This window comes from Leucopleurus acutus, assembly GCF_964270905.1.
Source record: "Leucopleurus acutus genome assembly, chromosome: 9".
Classification (NCBI taxonomy): Eukaryota; Metazoa; Chordata; class Mammalia; order Artiodactyla; family Delphinidae; genus Leucopleurus; species Leucopleurus acutus.
The window spans coordinates 106,441,495-106,465,750 of NC_139144.1; the positions used below are offsets into that span (position 1 = coordinate 106,441,495).

At 44.6% G+C, this 24,256-nt stretch overlaps 1 protein-coding gene across 1 annotated transcript in view; it reads left to right on the plus strand.

The window, feature by feature from the left end:
• RBM33 (RNA binding motif protein 33) overlaps positions 1–24,256 on the plus strand; it is a 111,128-nt gene that overhangs the window by 49,574 nt on the left and 37,298 nt on the right. Inside the window, exons 8-9 of the mRNA XM_082846999.1 lie at positions 53–341; positions 6,857–6,915. Coding sequence (XP_082703125.1) covers positions 53–341; positions 6,857–6,915 — 348 coding nt within the window. The remainder of the gene's footprint in view (positions 1–52; positions 342–6,856; positions 6,916–24,256) is intronic.

A 24,256-nucleotide genomic window follows, 5' to 3' on the forward strand; every position in this document is an offset into this window, starting at 1 on the left:
TTCTTCTGAGCGTTGATCTCTGTGAATGTGTCTCTTTTCCGGTACTCTTCAGGCGCACTCTCCGAGGTTAATTCCTCCTCCACAGCCTCAGCCTCCCCCTCCGCCGCCACCGCCGCCGCCTCAGCAGCAGCCGATCAGAAGTCTGTTCCAGCAGCAGCAGCTCCAGCCTCTGCTTCCCCTGCAGCATCCCCACCATCCCTCCCCTCCTCAAGGGATGCACCTGCCGCCCCAGATTGAGGCCCCGAGGGCGATGATGACCCCTCCTCCTGTGACTCCACAGCAGCCCAAGAACATACACATAAATCCCCACTTCAAGGGGGCAGTGGTGACGCCCGTTCAAGGTACGTGTCTCCGTTGCTGTTGTAAAGTTCCGGGTTCCTCTGGCAGATCATTCTCACGTGCAGGTCTGTAAGGACCACGTGGATTCCCTGACTCTTCCCCCACCACTCAGATGCGTGCTGCCTGGCCAGGCCACGCTCGTCTGCTGCAACACGTGCGTCTCTTGTTGTATCATTCAGTGGCGGGTACTGAGAAGGCGCAGTAAATGTAAAGGGCATCAGAGGTAATTGTGGAAGTGCCTGATTGGTGTTCTTCATAAATTCCCAGGTGGGGATGTTTGCAAAGTGAATGTTCCCTTCAGGTTCCACTCGGTGTGCTTGCTTTGAGTTCCAGAGGTACAAACCCATCTTTTAGTTATTAATTCTAAGTGAATAACCTCTTCTGTTATGATTACAGATGCATGTTCCCGAAGCTGGGAAACTAGTTTTGAGCAGTTGATATGGAGCATATCTTCATGCATCTGTTCAACACAGTGTTGATTGAGATCCTCCTCTCCCTGGCATTGGAGATATATTGGTGAACAAAACAGACAGTGCTTTCTGCAGTTGTGACCTGGCTTTCTAGCAGAGACAGTGAGCAGTAAACGTCATAAAATAAGAACGCTGTGTGGCGTGTTAGAGGGCAAGCATACGGTGACACACATGTGCAGGGTTGGGGGCATCGGGGTGGGCTTCAGCCTTCCATGGGGTGGTGAGGGCCGGCTTCATTAAGAAGGGAAGAGTTGAAGGTCCAGGAGCTAGTGACGTGACTCTTTCGGGGGAGAATATTCCGGGCAGAGGGGTCGGCAAGTACAGGGGCTCTTACTTCTGGTGAGACTATGCCTTTTGTGTTCAAGTAACTAAAAAGAGACCATGTAACATTAAAAGAGTGATAAAGGTGGAAAGAAGTGCGGAACCTGGGTCAGGTAAGACCTGGGAACCATCCTGAGAGCTTTGGCTTTTGTTCTGAACGACGTGGGCTGTGATTAGAGCAACTTGAGCAGAGGAATAACGTGATCTGGTGTATGTTTTAAAAGGGTTATTCTTGCTGCCGTGTTGAGAGTGGGCTTGTTAGGGTGGCAGGGGTGGAGACCAGGCATTCAGCTAGGAGGTGACCACGGTAATCCAGGTAACAAATGACATGGCTCAGGTCAGGGTGGTGGTGGTGGTTAGGGGTCAGATGCTGGATGTAATTCAAGATGGAGCTGTTGGGCCGGATGAGCATGAGAGGGGAGAAGAGGCGGAATGATGCCGAGGGGGCCTGAGCATTTGAGGGGTGGAGTTGCCGTCACCTGAGAGCCCTTGGGGGAGAGCAGGTTTTGAGGAGCAGCACAGCAAAAGTTCTGTGCTGGAGATGCCACCTAGACGTGCAGGTGGAAGTGTCACGTATGAAGTTACTGGGAAGAGTTGAGACGAGGGGTCTGGGCGCAAAGCAGAGGTGGGGGTTTGTTGGCACAGAGGTGGACCTAGAGTCTGCACCCAGTGGGAGACCCAGGCGTCATCGTGTCGGGGAGACTGAGGCCTGGAACCTGGGGCCCTCGACGTGATAGGCGGGGGCCCGCAGGGAGTCGGAAACCCGAGGAGTGTAGAGGATGGGGGCAGCAGGGGACCCACTGCTGCCAGGTCGTTGGGGACGGGCTTCAGGCCGCGTGCTGCACGCGGCGGTAGAGGGGTCTTTGGGGTTTTGACAGAGTGGTTTTGGTGAAGTGGTGGCAGTACATGCCTCACTTAGGTGGGTTTGAGAGGGAACGGGCGCACAGAAATGGGAGATGGTTGTACTGACAGTTGTCAAAGGTGTCCTGTTGAGACAGAAGCTGGGGAGTGGAGGTGCTGGGCAGCATTGGCGCCCACTCGAGCTGTGGGTCCTGACCGGAGACCCGGCCGCGTGCTTGCACGCTCTTCTCCAGCCACACTCACCTTTCTGTGTCAGGTGCAGCCTAGACAGAGCTGGACTTGCTGGAGTCCAGGTGTTGGCAAAGCAGTAGAGAAGGCGCTTTGCTCATAATGAAGGGCTGTGGCGTGTATGGTGACAAGGGGCCAGGAGATCTTTGAGGGTCCAGCAGTTGGAGGAGCTGGAGTCCTGGAGGAAGAGGAGTGGAAAGGTAGAAGGTAGTGCAGCAAGAAGGGGGACTCGTAGAGATTGTGTACGGTCGTGGATAATGCCCAGGTCTCAGGTGTGGTGGAGCTGGGACAGAGGCTGGTGGCCGGGCGCCGGGGTGGCAGGGTGCTGGAGCCTGAGCATCGCTGCCGAGGCCTGAGGCAGGGCTGCTGTTGAAGACGGTGAGCTAGGAGCTGGACTCTGAGACACAGGAAGGAAAGAGCAGTGGTGTGACCAGTACATGGGCAGCAGTGGGGGTTCCTGGGCCGTGTTGTCCGATAACATGAGATCCGAATCTGGGGTCTGAAACAGCAGTGAGGACCGAGAAGGATCCCCCACCCCCACCCCTGCTCCAGAGCCAGCGGGAAGAAGGCTGAGGGAGACAAACAGCCTCATCCTTTGGGAGAGTTAGATTTCCATTAGACCAAGAAGGGGAAGAGCTGAGGCCATCACAGCTTCTGCTGATGGTGAACTTGGAATTCGAAAGGGTCAGGAAGTTCCAGAAGTTGGAGAAAGGCCTGAGATAGGACTTGGAGTATGGGAGAAAGCCAGGCCCTGGCACCACCATGAAACGGTGCTGTGGTCTTGGAGCAGAGGGCTGTGAGGGCAGCTGGCTGGCCGTGGGTGTCAGTGTCCGTGTGTGGCTCTAGGAGTTGCTCTTGTTTTACACACCCAGGAGGGTCAGAGTCGGGTTGGTACCTGTGGGTCCCTGAGCCTCCTGCCCTGGCCCCTTCCCTTGTCCCCATGCTGTGCTGGAGTCACTCGTTGGCCTCACCCCCTCCCAGGGCTCTTAGCTCCCAGGGGCAGGCAGTATGGCTGCTGCACTTAACCTTTGTAGTCCCTGCAGCTAGTGCACCGGTGGCCTGGGTCTCCTTCAGCAGCTGTGGGATGAAGGAACCAGCACACGCTGCGTGAAGGGGGAGGACGACTCATTGGGGAAGCCTGTTCCACAGCGGCTTCCCAAGACATGCAACTGCAGTAAATCTAATTTGTCGAAATAATTTTACTGATGTCAGCATCTGTTACTGTGTATTTCTTTCTAAAATCGAATGGAAAACTGGCAGTTGGTAAGGTGCACAGATTTTCTTTAGCTTAATGAAAATAAACAGTGTTGGAACTACACAGTGGGAAAGCTATAAGGAAACCCCAAGCTGTCCTCTAGGCATGAAAATAGTGTGCCTTGCGAGAGTCAGTTGCCAAATGGGTACAGAATGCAGGCCTTGCATCCCAGTGCTTGTGCCTGATTCAGTAGATACAAGATCAGCTTTCTGACAAGAGTTTTTAAACTCTTAGAACCAGCTAAATGTGTTCTCCTCATGAAGCCAGGCGACTCAGTGCCCCATCCACGTTCCTTCTCTTTAACGTACCTTTGATCTTGAGAACCCTGACACAGGGAGAGAGAGAAATTGCCTTTGCAGGGTATACACTCAGAACACTGTCGAAGCAGTTGTTTATTCGATATTAAATGAACGAGCTTAATGAAATAGAAAGCCTCCGTTATTCTTGAGAGAGGCTGAATGTCTAGTGGTGTCCTGTACATGAGAGAGAGATTAACCCGTGATTCTCAGAGCCTCAGGCAATTAAAAGATATTTTAAAAAACTGTTTTTAGGGCTTTCCTGGTGGCACAGTGGTAGAGAGTCCGCCTGCCAATGCAGGGGACACGGGTTCGTGCCCCTGGTCCGGGAAGATCCCACATGCCCGGAGCGGCTGGGCCCATGAGCCATGGCTTCTGGGCCTGCGCGTCTGGAGCCTGTGCTCCGCAATGGGAGGGGCCACAACAGTGAGAGGCCCGCATGCCGCAACAACAACAAAAAAAACAACTGTTTTTAAAAAATTTAAAAATGTATGCACACCATTGCCTGATAGCACATATTTTCTTTTCAAGGATGAAGAGTGTTCTATCATATTGTAATTAACGAGTTTTGGTGGAAATTTAACTTGTTTTCCAGATTTTCAGTATTAGAACTGTGGTAATGAATTGAAACATTAATCAATTTAGTTCATTAATTCGTGGGATAATATGGGAAATAGATATTAAATATCAAATATAAAGAGTTCAGGGTTCAACTAGAATGATCTGTTAGCATTACAGGTTTTATTTTATTTACTTATTTTTAAAATTGATTTATTCATTCATTCATTCATGGCTACGTTGGGTCTTTGTTGCTGCATGCAACAAGTTGCGGCCAGTGGGGGCTACTCTTCGTTGTGGTGTGCGGACTTCTCATTGCGGTGGCTTATCTTGTTGTGGAGCATGGGCTCTAGGCGCCTGGGCTTCAGTAGTTGTGGCACGTGGGCTCAGTAGTTGTGGCATGTGGGCTCAGTAATTGTGGAACGTGGGCTCAGTAGTTGCGGCACGTGGGCTCAGTAGTTGCGGCTCACAGGCTCTAGAGCTTAGGCTCAGTAGTTGTGGGGCATGGGCTTAGTTGCTCTGTGGCATGTGGGATCTTCCAGGACCAGGGCTCGAACCCATGTTCCCTGTGTTGGCAGGCAGATTCTTATCCACTGTACCACCAGGGAGGCCCTAGCATTACAGGTTTTAAATTCTCTCCTGTTCACAGTGAAGAAGGAGGCAGATAAGTAGAAGTGTTCTGCTTGCAAACCAGGTCGTGGGCTACGAGATTTCTGCAAAGATGCTTTGCAAACACGTTGGCAGTCTGACCACGGCCCCCCTGGGTTTGGCTAGATTTCTGATCTGCTTCTATCACACCTGTTCTCAGATGCTCTCTTCTGTCATCTTTTGTTCTTTTTCTCTTCTTTCTCTTTCCTTGCTTTTTACAGTTGATTAAAAAAAAATTGCCACCTCATCAGAAGGCTTCTGTGTAAGAAATCTATTAATTATGATGGGATTTCTTGCTCTCATCCATCCCCCCTCCCCGCTCCCCCCGAACTTAGAGAGACTTAAAATACTTACCCTTTCATTATGTTGGAATTATTTGATAGGGATTGTTGTTTAAATCCCAAGTTTATAAATAAGTGGTACATATTCTTGGAGATCTGTGTATTTTCTATTTGGTAGTTAATTTTAAAAACACTGTATTGTTTACTATGTAGTTTTTTTTCTTCCTCACTTTCATTATAATCTTCTGAGGTCAGAGATACTTTCTTTCTCCACTTCACAGTCTAATATTTTGCTTCAGGTATATAATCCATGTACCCCAGTGCCTGTTAGCTAGCTGTATAAAATTTTATATTGTCTTGCACAGTGACCCACTGTTACTTTGAAATTTTGACTCATTAGATTAGATTGTCAAGCGGGACGGACTTCTCCCATTTTTACATTTTATCAAAGGAAGTTTCTCTCGGTCTCACTTTTTGGCTTTGGTCAGGCAATTGACACAGGCCCTTACACTGTATCACTTTCAGTTGGACCTGTGGAAGTGTGATGTTAATTAGAAGCTGAGTTACGGAATTCTTTGAGTAATCATAATAACTAAAAAAGAAAATTCATCCTTAGCACTTTATTTTTATTTTATTTTTTTGTGGTACGCGGGCCTTTCACTGTTGTGGCCTCTCCCGTGGCTCTGGACGCGCAGGCTCAGCGGCCATGGCTCACGGGCCCAGCCGCTCCGTGGCATGTGGGATCTTCCCGGACCGGGGCATGAACCCGTGTCCCCTGCATCGGCAGGCGGACTCTCAACCACTGCGCCACTAGGGAAGCCCTGGCAGGACGTTTTAATGGAAGATATAGCAGGCTACCGTGTAGCAGTCACCACTCGGGTGGGCATTTTTTTTCACCCCCAAAATCAAAATCACTATAAGGCATATGTTTTAAATAGCTTAAACATATCTGATTTAGCCCCATGGTGTGAAACTAGCATCTGGCTTCTTCCCTATGATAAAATGTCTGTTTTAAAATTATTTGGCTCCTTGTTCTTCTGGTAAGTTGAGAGTTCAGCCTGTTTAAACACAAAACTAAGACAAGCTAGTAGTCTTGGCATAGCAGGTTTTTGTGTAGGTCATTCTTTGTCACAATATCCTGGGTGTGTGTGTTTTCCTTTCTCTGCCTGCTTCACTTCCTCCTTCCCTCCTCCTCTCTCTTTCATGATCCTAGAGGATTTGGGTTTAAATTCGTATTTGATTGGAGTCAGAAAATATAACTCGGATTAGATAGCCTGGATAACCTGGGTATGGATGTCAAAAATAAAGTAGGTTTTTTATTGTAGAGGAATAATATCTCCTTTTGTTGCAAAATATTTTAATTCTAAATAAGAATTCACTGTTGAAATTTAAGCTTCTGCTCGTGCTATTGTATACTGAAGGCAGAAGTTCTCTCCCCTTTCCCTTTATGGAATTGTGAAAATATTCAGCACTTAGCTTAAGTGTAAACTTATTATATGTATTATACACACAGTATATATTTTTCATTAAGCTTAATACATTGTACTCCTTTTCTGGTGGGTTTGGATGTGTTTGTAATGAAAGGTGTTTTTCTTGCAGTGCCCTTGCTGCCAGTCCCGAGCCAGCCGAGACCTGCTGTGGGACCCCAGAGATTCCCGGTGAGTAGCAGCTGCCCCTTCTGCTCTGATAGGGATGAGCATGCCTTTATTAGGAAATATTACTATAGCAAATATAAGTGGTTCCAGCTAAGTATAAGTTGAAGGAGTTGTAAATATTGACAGTAAGTTTTGCAGTGGAAAATGTTTGTTAAAAGCTTAAGGTCAGTGGATTTTTGAGAATGGAATTAATTTTGTTTAACTGTAAAATTGTTGAATCAGGATCATCAGTAGAATGGCTTTCGTCTTAAAGAATATGAATTTTGATTTTATTGTTGCCTTATGTTAAAGTGAAAAAGGGCCTTTATTATCGTGTGTGTGGGGGGGAACATGTGCATTTGGGTAAGTACGGGTATGTGTGTGCACTTTTAGGGAATAATGATGAGATGTCTACTTGATTTTAAGAAAACCCTCAGAAGTCTTCATGAGCCATTGGTTTTATATTTTAAAATGGAGGTTTTCTTTTTAAAATATCTTTAAGAGAAAACACTCCTCCCCACACTTTCCTGTAGTTCCCATAACTTTATCCATTCTTGTAACATGTTTTAAGTAGAAGAAAAATGTCCATTAAATAGTTATATTTCGTTTTACTTGAGTTTTAGGTTTGATGTGTAGTTAATTCATGGTTTTGTGAAATCGGTGAGAACGTGTTCTCTCTAAGAACAATTTTGAGGAAAAAAGGACCAGACCATAACTTTTTAATGTAGTTTGTATGTAAAACAGGTGTAGTTTTGTTGAGGCTAAACAATCTGATATCCAGGAAAGGCCTAAATGACCTATTTGACTCCAGCTTTGATGCTACAGTAGATACCATAGTTATGTGGGGCATTTAGCAAAAAGGTTTTAATGAAGGATATGTAGATGTGTAATCAGATGATTATTCAAAAAATCAGTATTGGATTTAAGTTTCAGAGTGTTTTTAAGAAAATTCCTTGATTTGTAATTATTATTTATGAATTATGATTTCTGAAACTGCTTCTTACTGGTTTCATACCCTGTATTAGCTAATTTTTAAAAATTACTTATCAAGTTCTAAAAACTAGTTATTTTTAAAAATTAGGTGATGTTTATTGAGTACAATTCTGTATTTGAAGCACTTGTCTAAATAGCTAAGATTTATTAATTGTATTACTCAAGGATAAGCGTGTATGATTTTAGTCATTAGATATATTTCTTTTGGTGAAGTAGTTTAACTGCTAGTTATTGTAAAGCACTGACATTTAAAAAACTGTACTTTTTGCTATTTTCAGGGTTGTGAGCTTCTGCGTTAGAATCCTCATTGGACTTGTGTTTGTGTTTTATTTGCAATATAGCGATAAAACTTGATGTGAAAAAGCAATTGTAGCTTAAATCATAAGGCAATGTTGTATGTAAATATAAAATTAGAATAATCATTTGCAGTTTTTATCTACTTAAAATTTTTGATTGTGCAGATATAATTGTATCTGATACTGGAAGAAGCAAACCTCATAATACTTGAGGATTTTACAAGAGGATAATAAAACAGAATTTCTTTGTGAGAAATTGAACTTATTTTTAAGTTATATTGTACTCTGAGGGTAGTAAATATTATTGAACTGCTCTTGGAAGTTTCTGCAAGGCGTAATGTTTTGTTACTGTTTTTAAGGTGGGATGTGTGTGGGGGTGATGGGAAGGAGTTGGCCTAGAAATTAGTCATGTGTGTGATATAATTTCAGAAATATTTACTGCTGTTTATTATGTATCTTTTATTTATTTACTTATTTATTTATGGCTGCGTTGGGTCTTCGTTGCTGTGCACAGGCTTTCTCTAGTTGCGGCGAGCGGGGGCTACTTTTGGTTGCGGTGCGCGGGCTTCTCATTGCGGTGGCTTCTCTTGCTGCGGAGCGTGGGCTCTAGGCACACGGGCTCAGTAGTTGTGGCTCGCGGGCTCTAGAGTGCAGGCTCAGTAGTTGCGGCGCGCGGGCTTAGTTGCTTCGCGGCATGTGGGATCTTCCCGGACCGGGGCTCAAACCTGTGTCCCCTGCGTTGGCAGGCGGATTCTTAACCACTGCGCCAGTATGTATCTTTAAGCCCCAAATGCTGTTTCTTAAGCTGAAGTTACAGTAAACTTGTGATCTTGAAAATGCAGTGCTCTACTTACTTCTACAATCAGTCTCCCTTAGAGAGAACAATCGGATTTGGAATCCGTTTTTTAAAAATTACATTAGAGCTGTTACGTTTCTTAATAGTCCATCAAAATATTGTTGGGAAGGGAGAGTAACTCTAGGCCATCTCCTGTCATTTTATGTATGCCAAATTATTTTTTTTAAATATCTTTATGAGTATTAATTTTTAATTTTATGTAATTTTAAAGGTTTCTTTCCATTTACAGTTAATACAAAATATTGGCTACATTCAGCATGTTGTACAGTGCATCCCTGAGCCTATGTTACACCCAGTCGTTTGTAATTCCCATTTCCGCACCCCTGTATACACCCCCCCGCCCCCGCCCTTAGCTGCTGGCTTGGTCTCCATATCTGTGAGTCCTGCTTCTTTTTGGTTATATTCACTAGTTTGTTGGATTTTTTTAGATTCCACATATAAGTGTTATCGTACAGTATTTGTCTTTGTCTGACTTATTTCACTTAGCATAGTGCTTTCCAAGTCCACCCATGTTGCTGCAGATGGCAAAATTTCTTTTTTTACAGCTGAGTAATATTCCATTGTATATACGTACCACATCTTCTTTACCCATTCATCTGTTGATGGACACTTAGGTTGCTTCCACGTCTTGGCAATTGTAAATACTGCTGCTGTGAACATTGGGGTGCATATATCTTTTCTGAGTAAAATTATTTTTTTCCTGGAATATTACTCAGCCATAAAAAGAAACAAAATTGAGCTATTTGTAATGAGGTGGATAGACCTAGAGTCTGTCATACAGAGTGAAGTAAGTCAGAAAGAGAAAGACAAATACCGTATGCTAACACATATATATGGAATTTAAGAAAAAAAATGTCATGAAGAACCTAGGGGTAAGACAGGAATAAAGACACAGACCTACTGGAGAATGGACTTGAGGATATGGGGAGGGGGAAGGGTGAGCTGTGACAGGACGAGAGAGAGGCATAGACATATATACACTAACAAATGTAAGTTAGATAGCTAGTGGGAAGCAGCCGCATGGCACAGGGATATCCGCTCGGTGCTTTGTGACCGCCTGGAGGGGTGGGATAGGGAGGGTGGGAGGGAGGGAGACGCAAGAGGGAAGAGATATGGGAACATATGTATATGTGTAACTGATTCACTTTGTTATAAAGCAGAAACTAACACACCATTGTAAAGCAGTTATACCCCAATAAAGATGTTAAAAAATTATTTTTTTCCTTTTCTGCTAATAGATTATACTTGGATTTTTATCAATGTAGGTATAGTTTTGTGACCATTTAGTGAGTTTCTCCTATGCAGAATGCTCTGCACAGAGCTAGTCCTTAAACTATAAAACGTATAAGCATAGGTCACTGAAGCCTAACAGTACTGTTGTGGCTTAACAAAGCCCCTTGGCAATTTCTTACTGATGGCAGTGTGCCCTGCAGGCTCTTTCTTGGTACTTTTCCGTAGGGGACTTCAGTCATTATTTGTTAAACTGAATTTTGCTTTGTAAAATGACTATACACACACACACGTGCATGCGAGCACGCACACACACACACGTTGGTAAAACATGTTAGGAAACCTAACTTCAGTTTCATCATAGGGTCTGTTTGAATCAGTGTACTTCCTTGGCACACAAAAAGATTTGAATTATACAGAAATGTATTGGGCAAAGCAAAGTTGATTTTGATCTTGTCTTTCCCCAGCCTAAGCCCCCTTTATGAATTCCCATTGCTTCTAGAGTAGGTCATGCTCTTGTTGACAGCTTCATACTTGTATTGATGTAAGGACCCGATTCATGTCTGTATAGAGTCCCAGGCATCCTGTGTCTTGTGGAGATGACCTGACTCCAGGCCTTGTGCACAGAAGTCCAGATAAATAGTTGTTAAATAAGTGTATACAGGGATTTAATGTTGTTATCTTGCTATTTATTAGGAACCTACATAAAATTAATAGTGTAGAGAAGGGGTGTATACTTTAATTTTTTTACTTTTTGTTTTCAAGAATACATAAATGATTTTGCACAGTAGAATTACATTATCCACATTTAACTATACAAGAATTCAGCTCTACCCGGTTGACTAAAGAGTGAAAAAGGCAGGCAGTAGACAGAAGTACCACTAGATTTCCCAGTTTTAAAGGGATTAGGATACAGTTGGTATTAATGCTAAGATATTCCTTCTCTTCCCCAACACTGGTAAACTTTACTTTGTTAATGGTCCAGTTTGTTTGGCAATTTTGTGAAAACTTGAGAACTAGTATGAAAACTTGAGAACTAATATGCCTAGAAATTGTAAGAACTAGTAAGAAAACTTGAGAACTAGTATGCCTAGAAATTGTACTAAGTGATAACACATCCAGTTTTTTAATTAAACAATCACAGAGGACTCTAGACAACCTAATATGAAACACAATTTTTTTTACAGAATTATTCAGTTATTTTTTAAAATCACAATCTTAGACCAAAATATGGTATTCTAGGCTATGCTTAATGTAGCAATACTAATATTTTTATTTCCTGTTAATGAATTCTATTTACAGAATTGAATAAACAGTTTCTGAAACAAAAGTTTGAATGTCAAAGTAATAAATATCATAAGAAAAGGATTCCTTATTTTTGATCATTTTAGAAAATACTGCTTAAGCTTTTAAGCTCACTGCCAGCACTTCTTTTGTCATGTTAGTCTTTGCATCCAGATGGGATTTTTTTCCCCCTTCTTCCTTTGTTTATGGAATTTAGTGAAGTGCTTTGTAATTTATGTTTCTAAAAATTAGATTCACGTATTTAATTTTAGTTACAGATATAGCCATTAGTGCTTTCTTCTCACTTAAGCTTTTATTCCCAGGACTATTTTAATTTTTCATATCAGAGTTATGAATCTTTTTTGGAATCGTAAGTATGTCTCAGTTGATAGCAAGCATATCAGAGAATGAATCTTTTTCATGCTTATTTTCATATCAGAATATTAATCTGCTGAATGTAAAATGTACCTTAGAAATAGCGACTACTTGCAAGAGCAGATTGGCACAGGAAGGAAGCATGTGCCTCAGGAGATCAGGGGGCCATCGAGTGACTGTTCGTCCTTCCTCCATTTCAGCTCCTTCTCTTCTGCCCCATCCTGCCATCTAGCCGCCTACTTGCCCGCAGTCCACTCCTGAAGCATTTTTTTCATGCCACGACCTTTTAGTGTGATTTCACAGGACACTTGTGGTTTTTTCGTGTGTGTGTGTGTGTGTGTGTGTGTGTTTTAAAAATAAATTATTTCTTCATTTTTGGCTGCATTGGGTCTTCGTTGCTTTGCACGGGCTTTCTCTAGTTGCGGCAAGCGGGGGCTGCTCTTCGTTGCGGCGCGCGGGCTTCTCATTGCGGCAGCTTCTCTTGTTGTGGAGCACGGGCTTTAGGCGCACGGGCTTCAGTAGTTGTGGCACGTGGGCTCGGTAGTTGTGGCGCACGGGCTTAGCTGCTCCGTGGCATATGGGATCTTCCCAGATCAGGGATCAAACCCATGTCCCCTGCATTGGCAGGTGGATTCTTAACCACGGTGCCACCAGGGAAGCCCTCTTTTTTCTTTTGTTTTTGCAAGGGAGCGAGGATGGGGAGACTAGTTTACCTTTCTGCAAGTCAGCTTCTGTTTTTGTGTCTATCTGAATTCTGTTTTCAGTTCCATGTTCTTTGTTGACATATTAGTTTAATAGATCTCTCTTTCCACAAGGCTGTTCCTGATGTTTTTGTCATTAAAGTTTTAAGTCCTTTCCTTATCCATAAGTATGGCTATCCAGTTATGTATTTGTCCTCAAAGAGATGTTTGTTGTTTTTAAACTTTGTCCACTTGAAAAAGCAACTCTGAAGTGTTGATTAATAATACTTTTAAAGTGTTTTCAGTGTCAGGTAAGCATACATATGAATTTCAGGTAACTCACATTGTGAAGATTCTTGACCTAGGCTATTTTAAAACTATTTAGTCATTCACTTTGCATTGGTGTTTCTGGTAAATGCTGCTATTTCAGGGTAGCCAATTAAATACTGAGTAATTTGGCTACTGAATAATTTCCTAGTGATCTTTGTTTAAATGAAAACTAAATATTATGTTTAAAAAAGACTACCATACTAAGTTTAAATTAGTCTCCTTAGTGATTACCTTATTAGGTAGACCCGATAAATGAGATTTCCATTTGTGTTTACTGTGTAGTTATAGCACCTCACAGGTAGGTCTGACTGCACTGTGTTTCCATGTAACGCGGATGCATGGTATCAGGTGGTGGTGATTGACACTTCTTGGATGTATTTTATATGGCATTTCATGCAAATCATGTTTGATGAGACTGCTGCATCAAATTACATTTCTCTCTGATTATAGCCCTTGCAGATGTGAGTCCAGACTTTGTTCCGTCTAGGAAAAAGAAGTCTTTCTTTTGAACCCTTGTTTTTACAACTTGCCTGCAATGCCTTGTAATTATTAGCACTTAAGATGGGTAAGAAATGCTGGGCATTTTCTCTTACCAGATCTCTGAGTAGTAGCAGGTGAATGTGGGAGGAGGTCCTTCCCCCTGTCAAACATTGTCAGGCTTGCAGCAAGAGAATGCGTTTTAAAATGCAGGTGACATAATACCCAACATCCTCCATTTGCTAGTGGGTTTCTGATTAATCATGATTACCATACATTATCATACCATCAGATTTAATCATATCAGTGCATTCCCATCTGCAGCAGTAACAGGAGCAGCTAAGCACTGTGGTAACAGCTATTAAATATGGTGGTTATAAAATTCAGTGCCCTGTTGACTTGCTGTCCTGTCAGCAAGTGTTGTGTGCGTTGGGTGGAGAGAGGGTGGTGGGCATCCACACCAATAACTCGAAGGCCAGGGAATACTCATTGAGATCATAAAGTCCAGCCATTAAGTCACAGTGTAAAAACTGCATTGTAAAAGTGTGATGCACTATTTTGTTTCATTTTTGGCTAAGTAAAACTGTTACATTGAATTGAATACCTTTCATAAATCCTCCCAGATACATAGTGCCATTCATTGTATAGTAGACTTGAACTTTGAGTATGACTTGCCCATCTGTAATTTAATAACTCAGCCAATGAAATGTTGACAATAACACAAAGTCTCAAAGTCTTAGAACTCCTTCCATGCCAAGAAAATCTCTGTCCTGTTTTTACTGATTTGTCCTGCAAAGCACACCAATTTTTTTTTAATGTTTATTTTTCCAGGAGTCCTTGAAGATCCATAGTTCTGTTTAAACTTTGAAAGTGGCCCTATTTTATTTGAAAGCACCTGAAAGCACTTCTTCCAAAAGATGTGAATTTTTTTAAACTTTAAAAATTTTGTCCTTTTGACGTACACTCTGATTTTTAACAAATACATACGGTTGTGTAATCACCACAATTAAGATGGAGAACAGTCCCGTCTCCCCAGAAGACTTCCTTGTGCTGCCCCTTTGCGGGCAGCCCTTTCCCCACCCCAGCCCCTGGCAGCCAGTGATCTGCTTTCTGCTCCTCAAATTGTGGCGCATGAATGGAACCACATGGCATGCTTCATTTCGAGCCTGGCCTCGTGCTCCCAGCACAGTGTATTTGAGGCTAGACCATCCCTTTTGTCGCCCCTGCCAGTGGTTTGTCCTTTCTTATTGACCAGCATTATTCCATTGTGCACATATAGCCCAGTTTGTCTGCCCAGTCACCATTTGGACATTGGAATTTTTTCTGGTCATAGCTGTCAGCGAATAGTTGGGAGGTGGGGATTGTGGGTCATACGGTAGGTATATTGAGATGAGAATTTTGAGACAGACTGTGTGCTTTCAGTCGATAGAGCTGATACCGCTGCTTTGCTTTCTTAGTCCTTCATTGAATGAGGAAATACCATCTTCCTAGAGCATATACTATTGACGACCAGTGGGAAATGAAGAACATTATTGAGTGATTACAATATTCCAGATTTTGCTCAAAGCTTGTGTTCAACAACCTCATGAAGGTACCATTTTCTCCACTTTACAGATAGGGAAACTTTGAGTCTTGGAAAGATGAAATCGCTCAAGTTCACATAGCTGGGTGCAGGAGGTAGGATTTGAAGCAAGGCGACCTGAGTCTCTTAATTGTGCTGAACCTTCTCCCTTTCTCTCTGAATATTAAAATGCACCTCAGTAAACTGGGTAAAAATAATTGGATCTGGTAAGATGCATCATAACTGTAAGATTGTGGCTGTCAGGAGTGCTGAGGTGGAGAAGTTTACCACGGTAGGGCCTGACGTTGGGTGAGCTTGTTTCCGGAGGGGAGTGGGGGGGGCGAGGTATAGGGATAAAAGGTTGTTTGATTTATGAAAAAGTGTAAACAGTCTTCAGTAGGTTCATCAGAAACAGTATTTTGTACTAAAGTAACAGTGTTATAACTTGCAGTGCCTGCTCTAGCTTCACCGCTTGAAGCAGTAACCTTAAATACCCTAGCGTACTTAAGTTCATGTGGTGTCCTCCTCTCTCCCCCACCACCTCCAGTGTGAAACCTAGCGCTTGCTGCTGGGTATATGGTGCTTCAGAATGTTAAGAATGCATCTGCAAATACACAAGTACCTTCTAGGAAAATGAATGTAGGTATTTAAACAAGGCATAACCTGAAAGAAAAAAATCTATGGAAAATACTGAAATAAGAGGATTAACGTTGTGACAACGGGCTGTAATTCTAATTACGTTGGGGGTCACTAGTGGTCTTGATTCTTTGCACTTAACCCATCATTTAATCAGAATTAACTGAGAGGCATTCTCAAGTGTCTATTGGTTTCTTATATAGTTCTTTGCATTTTAAGTGAGATTAATAAATGAAAACATGTTGTAGCGGAGGCTGTAATTTATTGAAAGATTCATGAAGTTTCAATGACATTGTTAAGGTATTCAATTAGTCTTATTAAAATATACCAACTGACCCTTTCAGGGAAGCTGATAAGTCACATAATAGCTGTTAGAGCCTCTTTATTCTTTGCATTATACGATTAACTTTGTGCTAAGCAATTTATGCAAAGTTTTCATCTTTCTTTTTTTGTAACTGAAGTTATCAGTTCTTCCTGAATAGGATTAACATAGATAACATCACATAATTAACAAGAGATGCAAAAAAGAGAGTACAATTTGTATAAGAATTATATGGGAGAATGATAATTTCTTACCTTGGACTTTTAAAGGGATAAAGCAAAAAAAAGCAAAACAGAGCAGTTATTTGAAAGGATTATGCTAGCTTTTTCTTTCAAAAGGCAGAATTACGGTAGTCCTAAAAGTTCTGTTAAGTGAGGTATTTACAGCTCACTAACAGTCTTAAAATAGTTCTTCATTTTCTAGAGCGAGTTGGTCATTTATTATCCTTTCTACTTGTGAAATGGCAGGTGCTATTACATGAATGATCGCATCAAGAGAATTTAGGTAGTGAACGCCAGACTCAGGAACGGCCGTTTATTCAGCATTACCAGAGGACAGGCTGGCCGCAGCGGAAGCAGTGCGCGAGGGGAGAAAGAGCATTTATAGACCACAAGTCAGTGTAACTTTGGAAAATTGTTTAACTCTGTAAACCTGAGTTTCTTCATCCCTTAAAGGAAAGGTTACTGGTTCTGCCTGATTCTTGCACTGTATTTATGAAGGAAACTTGGTTTATCAGTCAGGATGTGAATGAGGCTGCAGGTAACGCAAAACTCAGTTAACAGGGAGTTAACAAACTGAGTGTCCTATTCTTTGCATAAAAATAAAGTTCTTCTGGGTGGGTATAGCAGTTCTGTGTTGTTACCAGAGATCCGTTTTTTTCCCCTACCCAAGTTTCAGGCTGAAAGAGGAGGAGGGTCAGGCAGCCCCTAGTGAGCCTTCCCGGAGCCCCTGTCCAGCTGTGCCAGCTTGCCTTGTCCCAGGCTGGGGTCGGTGGTCTTCTAGCTGGGCACAGTGTTGTCCTTCCGTTACTAAGGAGGAAGTGAGAATTTATACTAGATAAGCAATGAGAAGTCTTTTCCATGTGGCTAAAACTTGTGGTCAGAACTTAAGTTGTGTAAATCGAGAAAAAGAAAGTGACATCTGTGTTCCAAACAGAACAGAAGACAATGAGGAAAAATGGTACTGTGAGCTTAATGATACCTCCTATCTGTTAAGTGTTTACTTCATAAAGCCAATACTGACAGCAGTCAGCAAGCGGCTTCTAGGACCTTAAAGCGGAAAATTTTTCAGTTTGTTTACATATTCAAGACTCTCAAGTTCTGTTATCCATTGAGGCAAATGGAGGCAACTAGGGGCCCGCTTATCTTCCCAGATGGTTTCTCCCTAGTGTCCGGCATGGTCTGACATTGCCAGAGAAGTAGCCCTTGTCACTGTGGTTTATTTCATGTATCAGCCATTGTCTTTCTTTCAGAATAATATCTTGTATTATCTGCCCTCTTCTTTCTAATCCTCTTACGTAGGCGTTTGCCCTCTTGGAAACGGGCTTCTTCCTCGTTGGATATGATGCGTTTATCATTAAAGCTGTCTCTTTGCCAGTGTCGGCCTCCCTCATTTGTACACCTCAGGGTGGCTTTCAGCTTCTTGGGGGCCTGCGGGTTAGCTGCCGTGATCTTAGCTGGCACCCGCTGCCTTCCACCTGGCTGTCCCAGGTTCCCACACCTTGCTAGTGTCACTTAGTTTCAAGGTTAAGCCCACAAAACCCCTCTTTTTCCATTCTTATTCTATTGAGCCAACTTCCAAAGCCAGAAATTTCCTTGTTTACTCAGCTTGAGTCAGCTATTTCTTTCTAAGCTGTAGATAGCATCTCTGGTCCTCCCTCCTTTATCAGTCTCTCAGGTTGATCAGATAAGAGCTGCTCATTTGTATTAGCCATTCAGGCCAGTGGAATGTCCATGGCTGTCTGACTTGACTGGATTTAGTATTTAACTGGTTTTCTTAACTCTAAAGCGCACACACACTCTCACGCACTTACATATACATATGTGATTGTAAGACACTGAGACAGATAAGGGGATGTGAAAGTAAGTCCCTGCCGTTTGCTGTTCGCAGCAAGCAGTAGATAGCACGGTGGGTCCGAGTTCCGTGCTCTGGCCATAGGTGACCTGTGCTTTCTAACCTTGTGCTTTGTGCAGGTGATTTAAGTGCTCAAAAGATTTCTGTGAGCACAATAGCTCCCTCGTAGGGCTGTTGGCAGGATTGAGGGAGATAGCAGAGGCGCTCTCTGCAGAATTGGCAGCAGCAGCAGCAGTGTGGGTTGAGCCTTAGGTGGGCAGCAGCAGGGCCCGGGAGGGGCATTTGGGGTGCCAGGACTAGGTAAGGGCGCAGGGGATGCAGGATAGGAAGGAGGCGGAGCCCCCAGGGTAAGGTGTGGTTTCAGGTGAAAGTCCCCAGCCCTGCCCTGATCCCCAGAGGGTAGGGCTTTGGGGCGTTAAGTTGTCCATCCTGGGGCAGAGGGCAGAGTGCGTGGCCATGTCAGGCAGTCCTTGGCGAAGGACGGCATTTGCAGCACCTGGGGCATGTGGTGCTGGCCCAGTGAAGGAGACTCGGCGTTGGCCCCAGAGCGTCCAGCGTGGGAGTATCAGCCAGAGTGGACTGACTTCACAGCGCCACCGGGATGCCTATTTCTTGCTCAGATCACCCTCTGGGCATCTTCCTCTGGCCCTCTCTCTCCACCCTCTGGCAGGTGGGGAAAGAGGGAAGATTATTCACGGGAGGTTGTCTTTCAGTAACCGGGCCTGGAACCAGCCCACATCACTTCTGCTCACACGCCATCTGCCAGGAGCTTGGTCATGAGGCCGTATTGGCTTCATTCATGTTACAGGTGCATTGTTCTTCAGTTGGATCTACAGGCAAGGTGGGGACACTGGCCTGGGCTGTGTTCCTTAACAGCAGTGCTAGAAGTATACCCTACCCACTATCCACTTCAGTTTCATTCTTCAGGGAACAGCCCTCTTCTCTACAATTAGGGACGTGGTCATAGGGTGAGGATGAGAGTCTCCAGGTTCATGTCACCTTTCCTGTCTAATTATATTACGTCATTACAGGACAAGTTGCAGCAAATTCCCTCCTACAGTCATTAGGTTGCAGAGTCCGGCTCTGTTGGTCTTGCCTGCTCCCTGGTGCTGCTGCCCTGTCTGTGCTCCGAGTCCGCTCGGCTCGTGGCCTTGGGGCTGGTCGCTGGTGCCCTGGGCAGCACAGTCCACCCTCCTCTGCTTGCTTCCTGGGGCTTTCAGCCGCTGCCTGACCGTGTGCTTCCTGGGCAGCCGGTTGCTGGGCGTGCTGTGGCATTCTCCATTAGATGTGGGGCCTGGCTCCCCTCACCTTGGAGTACGGCAGTTCATCCGTGCCTTACGTGTTATGGGCGTCTTTGTGCCCAGCTGTGTGCCGAGCGTGGAAGTGCACTGGTGAATGAAGCAGTCGTGGTCTCGGCCCTCATGGCTCTGTGGGTGAAGGGTAGAGAGAGGCGGGGGTGGACTTGAGGGAGATTTAGGAGGTAAAATTACTAGGACTTGGTAATACCTATTCTGTGAAGGCTTTCTGGTTTGAACTCAGAATGAGAGCACAGGAAGGAGACCTGTGCTGATTTGTCTTTCACCTTACAAGGAAACACGTTAATTGTCAGAAGCTGATATATTTATTAATTGTAACTGTATTATAATTATATCAATATAATATACTGTATATTATATAATAGAGGGTCATTTGGAAGTAGGAATAAAGTTCTAGTTAAATATTACTGATGGAGAAAGAATTCCGGGGCTTTGTTCAGTATTGCTGACACTTGAATGCCTGTGTATATGCAGTTAGCACATGGATGATTAGTAAAAGGGAAGAAGGTTTGGGGAAGAGATGAAAATCATAATATTAAAATTCCAGAGGGGGCAAGATTTATGATCCCAATGTATCTTCAGTTTAATACCAAAAAATGTCTTTAGAAGTTAGGAATATTCAATATAATCTCCCAGGAAATCTGAAAGTGCTTAGAGACCCAAGAAGTAATGTACCTAGTTCTCAGGCAGCTTGAAATTATCAGTCTCTCTTTGAGTTTGTTCTTGTAACTCAGTGACTTTTTTTTTTAACTTTTAAAAAAAATTAATTTATTTTTGGCTGTGTTGGGTCTTCGTTGCTGTGCACGGGCTTTCTCTAGTTGTAGTGAGCGGGAGCTACTCTTCGTTGCCGTGCACGGGCTTCTTGTTGCGGTGGCTTCTCTTGTTGCGGAGCATGCGTTCTAGGCGTGCAAGCTCAGTAGTTGTGGCTCGTGGGCTCCGTAGTTGTGGCTTGCAGGCTCTAGAGCGCAGGCCCAGTAGTTGTGGCGCATGGGCTTAGTTGCTCCGCAGCATGTGGGATATTCCTGGACCAGAGCTTGAACCCGTGTCCCCTGCATTGGCAGGCGAATTCCTAACCACTGTGCCACCAGGGAAGCCCCCTACTTCCTTTTAGAAAAGGATGAAGGGGCTAAGGGGCGAATACTTTACCTGATCTCAGCCTGTGGCAAAGTAAAAATCAAAATTTATCAGACTTTCTACTTACGGTGGAGGGAAGCCAGTCTACTTTTCCACTTACATTTTGCCTTATCTGTAATGAGAAAACCTATCTTTGGGCGGACTTGAAATTAACTGTCTAATGGAAGGAGGAAAAGAAGGTTATAAAGAGCCCTGTTGCAGCAGCCACGTGACCAGTGCCGGTCAGAGCTTCATCAGCAGAGGGCGAGGCTTGTGGCACTAAAATGCACTCATGGAATTTACAAATAACTACAGATTTCAGAAGAAACCGAGTACTTTCCCGGCATGATGCGAGCCTGCTAAGAAAAGTGGTAATAAATATCGGGGCTTCACATGTTAAATAATGAAGAAAGCTGTGTTTATTAGTCAAGACAGAAAAGTCAGGAAGCTTTTCCAGGCTTCTTCCAGTTGTGAGCAGAATCAGGGAAGTAAGACAAAGAGAGTCTGTCACTCCCTGGCTTCCATGAAGCTGAGTGAAGGAGCAGTTCTGGAGTCATTCTTATGGGGCTGAGTTCTGCCTTCTAGGTACTGGCAGTGCCGATGTCAATACTGTGCAAAACCCCATGTGTCCTGCAGTGACCCACACCGGACAGAAGTGGAAGTGGGCCGAGCTGGGGTGCGGGAGCAGTGCTGGACTGGGGCCTGTGATCACAGTGGTTCTGAACAACAGAGGTTAAGTTTTGCTTTACCCCTTATGGGAATCGGCGAAACGTTCGTAAGGTAGTAAAAGTTCCCACAATGAGTGATGCTGCTTTCTAGCTATTCATACAACACAGTACTGAAGGGCTAAGTGGAAATAGCCCCAAAGGACTTTCCCTCTTTCTCAGAAAATGCGTTTTACTCTTCCCGTCTTCCTTTCTCCCTGTGTCTGTCCTTTTTTGTCAGCTTGTTAGCATAGTGGTGACTGATACAGCTAATGAGTTTATGAGTCCTGAAGTATGCTGACTGTAGTTCAGATTGAAAGCTTGTCAACAAATTAGTAGTGTATTTCAATTGCTGTTATAATTCAGCATACTGTTCCTATCTTTTAAGTGAAAAATCTGACCAAATGCAGTAATAGAATGAGAATTAAAATTTTTAACAAATAGACTGCTGCTAAAAATTAGCAACAAACACATGATTCATGCCAGAAAATTCTCTGTAGTTGTAGCTGAATGAAAGTGGAGGGGACAGAAAGGAAGCGAGAATGCAGAGAGCACTGTTGGCCCCGGGGGTGGGGGGCGGGGGGAGAGGGGAGGGGGACTCCTGACGGGGGGTGGGTAGGAAGCATCTTACCTGGTAGGAGGGTGAGAGAGGGCAGGTCAGGAGGCTGAGGGACTAGAAGATGCTCAGAGAAGGGAGAATGTCCTGGGCAGTGGGAGGGCTGACCAGGAGGAGGGGAAACTGTGAGGGACCTTGCTGGGCCCGTTAAGAGTAAATAGAAACTCGGCTTCCCTGGTGGCGCAGTGGTTAAGAATCTGCCTGCCAACACAGGGGACACGGGTTCGAGCCCTGGTCCGGGAAGATCCCACATGCCGCGGAGCAGCTAAGCCTGTGTGCCACAACTACTGAGCCTGCGCTCTAGGGCCCGTGCGCCACAACTGCTGAAGCCTGCGAGCCTAGAGCCTCTGCTCTGCAACAGGAGAAGCCACTGCAATGAGAAGCGCGCGCAGCGCAACGAAGAGCGTAGCCCCCAGAGAAAGCCAGCGCGCAGCAACGAAGACCTAACACATCCAAAAATAAATAAATAAATAAATATTTTTTAAAAAAGAGTAAATAGAAACTTAGAGTGAGTCTGATTCAGCATACGGAGAGTATCACCCAGCAGTACTCAGCATCCCGTAGAGAAGCGGGGCGCTGGGGCCCACGTGCATGCAGGGTCTCCTGAAACAGTGTGGCTGCAGGACGACGGGTCGGTGAGAGAGTGAAGGAGGGACAGGAGAAAATGAAGCTTGTATAATGCGGGCTTACGAGAGGGCTCACGTTTTGGCTGAAACAGAAGTATAGAGTGAACATTTCCTGAAGAAATCAGTAGTATATGGAAGTTTGTATGGGATGTGATGGTTTCCAGAATTCACGTTCTAGACGATCATTTTCATATCTAAGTCAGGGGAAAGTATGGTTTTTAAAATCCCCAAATTTAGTCTTTTTTTTTTTTTGCGATATGCAGGCCTCTCACTGTTGCGGCCTCTCCCGTTGCGGAGCACAGGCTCCGGATGCGCAGGCTCAGCGGCCATGGCTCACGGGCCCAGCCGCTCCGCGGCATGTGGGATCTTCCTGGACTGGGGCACGAACCCACGTCCTCTGCATCGGCAGGCGGACTCTCAACCACTGCACCACCAGGGAAGCCCAACCAGATTTAGTCATTTTGACAAGGTTTATACCATATGGGATGAAATTTCCCCTACCTCATTTTAACTTGTTTTTCTTGGGTATTGAAATCTGTGATTAAAAAAAAAGAATGGTGTCACCTTGGACACATTATTTAATGGCCTAAGTTTCGATTTCCTTGGCTGTGAAGTAAGACACGCCCGCCCCCCCCCCCCCCCCATGTCACTGTGCTGTGCGTTCATGAGCTCAGGTGGTCAGGGGCTCTGCACAGGGCCTGGCGGGCAGTGCGTGAGCCACAGGTGGGGGAAGCTGCTGCCGTCACGCCTGGGTCCTCATTATTTCTTACTGTGAAGTAGATGCTCACGCTGGCTTCACAAGGTTACTTGTGTGAATTACGTGCCAGTTGCTGCCGTCGTTATCCGCTGTGCGGTGGAAGTGTGTCAGGAGCATGGGCTTGCACACACACAGGCTGAGAATCCTTGTGAGTAGAAAGGATCATCTCCCGCTCTGGTTGACGGTGCCCAGACCTGAGCCTTGGTTCAGGCTTCGGCCTGGGTTCTTACGCGGGTCCCGAGTCTCTCACCAAGCTCCCCCAGGGCTGTCAGACCAGCCAGAGAAGCAAGAGAATTGACACTGAATCCAGGTGACTACACCAAGTAAGCACCCACTGAGTCCCAGCCCCTGCATTTCACCAAGCCATCATCCCCCAGGTCTCCCTGTCCTGCCTGGCGCCGTCCTGATGCCACCCCGTGCCCAGCTCAGCAGACGGACCTGCAGGTTGCTAGTTGCTCCAGCGGTGGCCCAGGTTCACAACTCGGTCTTTCAGCTTGCCGCCTGATTCTCAGAACACGGACGGGCCTGAAGTCCTTTCCTGGTGCAGCAGTTCCCCTGCTGTGGGGCAGTTCCATACGCAAGGGGCTTTTCTGAGGCTTCGTGGTGCCGTTCGCTCCCTGGCTGGGATCTACCCCACCAAACCCGTATCCAGGCAAACCCTGCCCTAGTGACCTGATGCAGGCTAACATACACCTGCTTGTAAGTGATCGCAGCTCAGGTATTTGAAGAGAGCTATCGTTTCTTAATACACTTTAAAGGCTGAAAATGTTTTCTGTCTTCAAGTAGGTGTTAATATTTTACTATTTGTAAGCTAAAGCCTCATGAAAAATACATATATTTCATTTTTAAAAGATTTTAAATTTCAGTGATTTCTTTTACCTTTTACGTCCCATAGCTTGTTTTAGGCTGTGGTGATATTAATGAATCTTATCTGTCCCTTCTGTATTTATCTATTTGAAACTCCCTCTTGGTGTTCCCCCCTCCAGAAGAGGGACAGTCAGGTATACATCAAATTAGTTTAAGGAAACAAGCCATATAGCTGAAACCGGGTTTTACTTAGGTGAACATTGCTAATTTATGTAGTCAAATTGCATGGATTGGAGGCAGCGTGACCAGTCAA